The 7,726-nt window shown below is 46.3% G+C and overlaps 1 protein-coding gene and 1 long non-coding RNA gene across 2 annotated transcripts in view; both read left to right on the top strand.

Moving 5' to 3' along the window:
• Window positions 1–4,203, top strand: part of LOC118598345 — a 6,824-nt gene extending 2,621 nt beyond the window's left edge. The window contains exons 4-5 of the long non-coding RNA XR_004947468.1: window positions 3,918–3,996; window positions 4,158–4,203. This is a non-coding gene — a long non-coding RNA (uncharacterized LOC118598345). The remainder of the gene's footprint in view (window positions 1–3,917; window positions 3,997–4,157) is intronic.
• A 77-nt stretch (window positions 4,204–4,280) lies between these two features.
• The window catches only part of LOC112140776 (NLR family CARD domain-containing protein 3-like), a gene marked incomplete at both ends in the record, with an annotated part of 27,255 nt that continues 23,809 nt past the window's right edge, over window positions 4,281–7,726 (top strand). Inside the window, 3 exons of the mRNA XM_036210993.1 lie at window positions 4,281–4,370; window positions 4,538–6,282; window positions 6,378–6,551. Of these exons, the coding sequence (XP_036066886.1) occupies window positions 4,281–4,370; window positions 4,538–6,282; window positions 6,378–6,551 (2,009 nt within the window). The remainder of the gene's footprint in view (window positions 4,371–4,537; window positions 6,283–6,377; window positions 6,552–7,726) is intronic.

The following is a 7,726-nucleotide window of genomic DNA, read 5'->3' as shown; positions in this document are numbered from 1 at the left end:
GAAGGTGAGTCCTGTGGTGGGGGAGGGGGGACAGTGGGCTGGTCATAACGATTAAAAAACTTGTTCAGCCTGTTAGCTTCCTCCACTTTCCCCCCGCTGTTGTCGCTTTCGCTCTGAAGCCTGTGATGGTGTTGACACTGTCCCAGACCTCCCTCATACGGTTCTCACCCAGTTTCTTCTCCATCCTTTCCCTCTTTCAGGCAATGTTTCACCTCCCGCTGTGCTGATACCATAGCCTCTTTGTCCTTCTTCATGAAAGCCACCTTCTTCCTGTTGAGGGCCGCTTTCACCTCTTGTGTTACCCAAGGTTTGTTATTGGGGTAACAGCGTACAGTCTTTTGTGGGGAAACTATATCCAAACAGAAGTTGAGATAACCTGTCAGACAGTGAGTCTGCTCCTCCAGGTCCTTAATGGTGTCAAAGCAGTCCTTCAGAGCATCCTCAGCCACGGGTGACCACTTCCTGATGGAGCGTGTTGTGGCTGGCATCCTTTTGACCAGGGGGGTGTACTGTGGCTGCAGGAACACGAGGTTGTGATTTGGCTTTCCAAGTGGGGGGAGGGGGTGGCCGTGTAGACGTCCTTCACGTTGGTGAACAACAGGTCTATTGTCCTATTGTTCCTCGTGGGGCAGTCAACAGCCTGGTGGAAAAAGGCCAAGGTGAAGTCCAGGGAAGCATGATTAAAGTCCCCAGATATGACCACAAATGCCTCGGGGTGCTTTGTCTGTAGCCTTGCTGTTACTGAGTGGATCTTCTCACAGGCTACAGACGCGTCCGCGCTCGGCGGGATGTAAACACAAAGCACGATCACATGACTCAGCTCCCTCGGCATGTAATGGCCGCATGCTAACGGCTAACAGCTCCAAGTCCTGACAACACAGTACCTTTTTCACAGAGAGATGTTTCGGGCAGCACCAGCGGTTGTTGACATAAATGATGAGCCCTCCACCTTTGCTTTCCCCACAAGCTAGCATGTCTCTGTCAGCCCTCACGGCAGTAAAGCCCAGTAGAACCACGTTAGCATCCAGTGTTGCGTCGGTTGGCCACGTCTCCGTGAGGATGTACAAGCTGCACTCGCGATAACTCCGTTGATTGTTCAGTGCAGAAAGCTCGCCCATCTTGTTCGGCAGTGAGTTAACGTTCCCCATAAGAACAGAGGGGATCGCCGGCTTGAAACGTCTCTGCCAAGCCTTTAGCTTTGCTCCCGCTTTGCAGCGCCTGTATCTTCCCCTCAGCTCGGCCGGAACGTTGTGCTGCTTCCCGACATTGGTTTTCAGTGCAAAAAGTTCTTCTCTTGAATAAACAAGAAGGCGATCGCATGATGGTGCCAAGTTATTTAAAGAAGTATCCATAGGATATGCAATAAAAGTGCGTAGAAAAGATAAGAACTCTAATAAAACTACAAAATAAAACTACAAAAGGCAATCAGGTACGGAAGACACTGGTAAGGCAGCCGTCTCCTACAGCGCCGGAAGTGATTAACCCTTGATTCATAGTTCTCAATTACCAGCTGAAATACAATCTAAACCAGGGGTATTCAAGTCCAGGCCTCGAGGGCCGGTGTCCTACATGTTTTCCAACCAACCTTCCATTGAAGCTCCTTATTGGCTGCTAATTTCCAGGATCAGGTATGTTTACTAGGTAAGAAAGGTCAGCTCTACACAAGATGTCTTAAGTGACCCATATAAGGAGTTGTTTTTGAGCACAAAACTTAAGGAAATGAAACCACAGCTGCTGAGCACGGCAGACAGCTTCACACTTAGACAGGATATAATGCAGATGGTCTTCAAGGCTCACACACACACACAATAAATATTTACAACACTATATGAACAGAATGTGTTGGTATGATCAACTGGTTTGAGACTCCAAATCGGAATATTCAACTCATTCATTCATTTTCCTGACCGCTTTGTCCCTTTCGGGGTCGCTGGGGTGCCGGAGCCTAACCCGGCTGCTGACGGGTGAAGGCGGGGTTTACCCTGGACAGGTCACCAGTCTGTCACAGGGCCTCAATCATACACACATTCACTCTCACATTCACACCTAGGGGCAATTTAGAGTCACCAATTAACCTATGAAGCATGTTTTTGGACGGTGGGAGGAAGCCGGAGTCCCCGGTGAAAACCCACGCATGCACGGGGAGAACATGCAAACTCCACACAGAAAGGTCCCAGCCAGGATTTGAACCGGGGCCTTCTTGCTGTGAGGCAAGAGCACTAACCACTGCGCTACCGTGCAGCCCAAATATGCAACTATAAAATAAAAAAAATTAAATGAGAGAATTCAATTTTAAGATGAAAATAAACTTTAATTTGTATATTAAATCAGTCCCTCCATGATTTTGCGACTGCAACTATTAACGCAAATTCAAGCAAATCCCGCAATTTGTTGCGCACCCCGCACATTTACATTTTTACTGCAGCTTTTTTGTAACTATAACCAATCTACCCTAACAAAAGGCATGGGGACGACGTAGCTTTGCAATTGTTTCATCTTCTGACTCCCCAGCCAGCAAGGCCAAGTGGGCTCCACATGGTTCAAAAGTGGGCAGAGAATGTGGGCCCCAATCGGGTTTGTCCGCAGTTTCCGTGGTGGCCCCAGCTGTGTTTGCCCACATTGGCTTCGCTGCCTAGGGACTGGAGACCTGCTGGACAGCGACCCTGCTAGCTCTGCTGACTCCTAGGCAGCAGCACTTGCTTGCTTTGCTGGACCCTGGGCAGCGGAACTTGCTACACTGTCCACCGGGCGACTGGCTAGCATAGCCACCTAAGCCAATGTGGGCAAACACAGCTGGGGCCACCATAGAAACTGTGGACAAAACCATTTGGGGCCCACATATTCTACCCACTTTTAAAGTATATGGGGCCCACTATAGGCCTTGCTGGCTGGGTCCTTCCCTGGAATATGTGCTCTTTTTTAAAATGAATCTCATTAGCCCTCTCTGTCTTTTTTCTCCTTAAGCCAGGCGTGAATGTTCATTACATTCATGTTTGTGTGAATGTAGGGGCGCGCGCGGCGGGGGTGGGTAGGTTAGTGTTGTTTACGTACTGAGCGCTTGGGTCTACAGCGGTCCATCACGCAGTCACACACAGAGCTGCAGCACAACATGAACAGAGTTTGGGAGACAGACAGAGAGACTGGAAAAAGAAGGAAATTCTGGAACCATTTCACTTTAATTGATAATACAAAGGAAGACTAGAGTCTGCAAGAAAATAATTCCAAACAGAACTGCCTCTATAACTGTAAAGACACCTGAGAGACCCTTCTCCAAAACAAAGCAGATCATTACTGACAGATGAAACGAGATCAGCTCCTCAAATACTTGGTCTTTCTCTACCAGTGACTCACCAGTGATGCTTTTGAAATAGAGAAGGATTCAGTGGAGGACATGGAGATCTGAGGATTAATCTGCCTAAGCTGTTCTTTTGTTTAAGTTGATCATTTTCCCTGCAGAATGTTGTTTTATTCTACAGTATGTTTATATCAATACACAAATATAAGGGTTATTGTGAGCAGGAAGGGCCAAAAGTTCATTTTGGGTTTAACAGTTCTCTTTATGTTAAATGAAAGCACAACAACATTGTACATGGTGAGGATAAAGTATTTTCGTAGAGCACAGGTCACAATAAAAAGACCTGCCGCAACATCAGGCATTCTAAACAACAACAATCATAAATATCTGTTGCAAAATCCTGGAGGGTATGAATAAATGTATCCACAAAATTTGCAACAAAGTCATTGTAAGTATGATTAAATGTTGTTTTAAGTTGTCTTTTTACAGTAAAGTTAATAGAAACTGACTTGGTTGTATAACACTCTAGCTGTGACTTTGTGAACTGATCTGACTCAAGTTAGTTTTATTTGAATCCTCCCAGCACAGACAGAATGGATCTGATGGTTCTGATTCTCCACAGAGAGGATCAGCAGAGTTCAGAGACTCCCAGTGGTCCGTCTGTCCAGCAGCATCAAACACAGCTGGATTCCATCTTTCTGGTCTGTACATGAACAACAACTGCTTTTCCATCATTCTGTCCACAGTCATCTCCATGCTGCACTTTGGAGACCAGTGGATTGTCAGTGTGTCCAACATGGAGCTGATGTTTGGCTCCATGACTTCACTCTGATTGGCTCATTCATCTAGAATTCTGTTGCAGCTGCTGGAGGACAACATTGTCACTTTTGTGAAGAAGGAGCTGAAGAAGATCCAGAAGCTTCTGAGTCAGAGGGAGGATGAGGAGGAGGATGAAGATGAAGAGCAGAGGAGCAGCAGAGAGTCACTGATGAAGATCACAGAGAACTTCCTGAGGAGAATGAAGCAGGAGGAGCTGGCTGATCGACTGCAGAGCAGTAAGAGGATTTCTCTGAAGGTTTCAGCTGCTGATAAATGAAGATTTACTGATGTCTCAACACATGGAACCACATGGATTCAAACCCTCATCATTCAGGCTGCAGAGAGTTTATTTACTCTGTTTGTTGTCTTCATTCAGGATCTCCTGCTGCAGTTTGTCGACATAAAGTCCAATCTGGTCTGAAGAAGAAGTTCCAGTGTGTGTTTGAGGGAATCACTAAAGCAGGAAACCCAACCCTTCTGAATGAGATCTACACAGAGCTCTACATCACAGAGGGAGGAACTGGAGAGCTGAATGAAGAACATGAGGTCAGACAGATTGAAGCAGCATCCAGGAAAGCAGACAGAGCAGAAACCAGCATCAGACAAGAAGAGCTCTTTCAACTCCCAGCTGGAAGACAAGAACCAATCAGAACCGTGATGACAAAGGGAGTGGCTGGCATCGGGAAAACAGTCTTAACACAGAAGTTCACTCTGGACTGGGCTGAAGGCAAAGCCAACCAGAACATCCACTTCACATTTCCATTCACTTTCAGAGAGCTGAATGTGCTGAAAGAGGAGAAGTTCAGCTTGGTGGAACTTGTTCATCACTTCTTCCCTGAAACCAAAGAAGCAGGAATCTGCAGCTTTGAAGACTTCCAGGTCATCTTCATCTTTGATGGTCTGGATGAGTGTCGACTTCCTCTGGACTTCCACAAGACTCGGATCCTAAATGACCCTAGAAAGTCCACCTCAGTGGGTGATCTGCTGACAAACCTCATCAGGGGGAACCTGCTTCCCTCTGCTCGCCTCTGGATAACCACACGACCTGCAGCAGCCAATCAGATCCCTGCTGAGTGTGTTGACATGGTGACAGAGGTCAGAGGGTTCAATGATCCACAGAAGGAGGAGTACTTCAGGAAGAGATTCAGAGATGAAGAGCAGGCCAGCAGGATCATCTCCCACATCAAGAGATCCCGAAGCCTCCACATCATGTGCCACATCCCAGTCTTCTGCTGGATCACTGCTACAGTTCTGGAGGATCTGCTGAAGAGCAGAGAGGGAGGAGAGCTGCCCAAGAGCCTGACTGAGATGTACATCCACTTCCTGGTGGTTCAGGCCAAAGTCAAGAAGGTCAAGTATGATGGAGGAGCTGAGACAGATCCTCACTGGAGTCCAGAGAGCAGGAAGATGATGGAGTCTCTGGGAAAACTGGCTTTTGAGCAGCTGCAGAAAGGAAACCTGATCTTCTATGAATCCGACCTGACAGAGTGTGGCATCGATATCAGAGCAGCCTCAGTGTACTCAGGAGTGTTCACACAGATCTTTAGAGAGGAGAGAGGCCTGTACCAGGACAAGGTGTTCTGCTTCATCCATCTGAGTGTTCAGGAGTTTCTGGCTGCTCTTCATGTCCACCTGACCTTCATCAACTCTGGACTCAACATTATGAAACATAAGATAGATTCCAAGATGTTTAAACTGAAACAAAACAGTCCAGTCCAATTCTACCAGAGTGCTGTGAATACAGCCTTACATAGTTCAAACGGACACCTGGACTTGTTCCTCCGCTTCCTCCTGGGTCTTTCACTCCAGACCAATCAGAATCTCCTACGAGGTCTACTTCCTGCAGGAAGTAGCTCACAGACCAATCAGGAAACAGTCCAGTTCATCAAGGAGAACATCAGTGAGGATCTGTCTGCAGAGAAAAGCATCAACCTGTTGCACTGTCTGAATGAACTGAATGATGGTTCTCTAGTGGAGGAGATCCAACAGTTCCTGAGGTCAGGACGTTTCTCTACAGATAAACTGTCTCCTGCTCAGTGGTCTGCTCTGGTCTTCATCTTACTGTCATCAGAAGAAGATCTGGAAGAGTTTGACCTGAAGAAATACTCTGCTTCAGAGGAGGCTCTTCTGAGGATGCTGCCAGTGATCAAAGCCTCCAACAAATCCCTGTAAGAACTCTCATGAAAATCATCTTTAATGAACAAATGAATTCGAGTGAAAAACAAAAGTTTCAATAACTGCTGTTTGTCTCTGTTTTCTTCAGACTGAGTGACTGTAATCTGTCAGAGAGAAGCTGTACAGCTCTGTCCTCAGTTCTCAGCTCTCAGTCCTCCAGACTCAGAGTTCTGGATCTGAGTTTCAACAAGCTGCAGGATTCAGGAGTGAAGCTGCTGTCTACTGGACTGGAGAGTCCACACTGTAAACTGGAGAGTCTCAGGTCAGATTTCATTCAACTGTTTTTCCAGGTTGTCAGTTTTTCTCTTTTTCAGAAGAAAGTATCCAAGATTCAAGATTCAAAGGGTTTATTGTCATATGCACAGTAAAGAAACGGGTTTCCCTGTACAATGAAATTCTTACTTTGCAGCTTACTCTGAATGCCATAAAGAGATAAATAAAAAGAAAAATAAGATTAAAAAATATATAAAAAAGATAAAGGATATTTACAGGATGACGAGTTACAAAATATAAGAAATGAACAAACTATGCATATGTAAATGACTAAGATATTAACAAATCAGCTGTTGTGCAAATTGTACTGTGTGTATTACTGTGCAAAGGAGACTGACAGAACTAGATAGTGGGGTACATGTGCAGTTGTTGGTAAGGTGCAATAATAATGATAAATAGCCCAATAATTATATATGATAAATAATCTAAATGTGCAAATGGGCAGTCTGTTATTGCAGACTCCTGTCAGCTGTTGGAAGCAGCTCTCCTCAGGACCCAGCACTTGTAGATGCTCTGCAGTGAGGGCAGAGGAGTCTTGGTGACCTTGGACGCAGCTTTCACCACTCTCTGGAGGCGTTTGCGGTCCGTGACGGTAGAGCTGCCGTACCACACTGTTATGCAGCTGGTTAGGATGGACTCAACAACGCAGATGTAGAAGTTGCTGAGGATCTTTGATGACATGCCAAACTTCCTCAGCCTCCTCAGGAAGTACAGCCGCTGATGAGCCTTCTTCACCAGCTGCGTGGTGTTCAGTGTCCAGGTGAGGTCCTGGCTGAGGTGGACCCCCAGATATCTGAAGCTGCTCAACTTCTCCACCTCCTGACCCCAGATAAAGAGCGGCTGATGTGGGCTCCTCTCCCACCTCATGTCCACTGTCATTTCCTTGGTCTTATCTGTGTTGAGGGTGAGGTTGTTGTCATAGACTGTAAAAATAATGGACTGAGCGAGCAATGAGGTCCCCCATTGGAAATGCATTACTTCCTCTCCTCGTGAAAGTAGGCCGCCGCTTTCACCGTCAATTCCTGAAACGGATACCGCCATTTGCAACCCATCTCAAGCGATTGGTCTGAGTCATAGCTGAGCAGTGTTGGGCATCTCACTTCAAAAAAGTAATTAGTTATAGTTACTAGTTACTTCTCCCAAAAAGTAATTGAGTTAGTAACT

The sequence above is a fragment of the Oryzias melastigma genome, unplaced genomic scaffold, assembly GCF_002922805.2.
Source record: "Oryzias melastigma strain HK-1 unplaced genomic scaffold, ASM292280v2 sc00354, whole genome shotgun sequence".
Lineage (NCBI taxonomy): Eukaryota > Metazoa > Chordata > Actinopteri > Beloniformes > Adrianichthyidae > Oryzias > Oryzias melastigma.
Note: the sequence above shows the minus strand (reverse complement) of the source record. Positions and strands in the feature narration are given on the sequence as shown.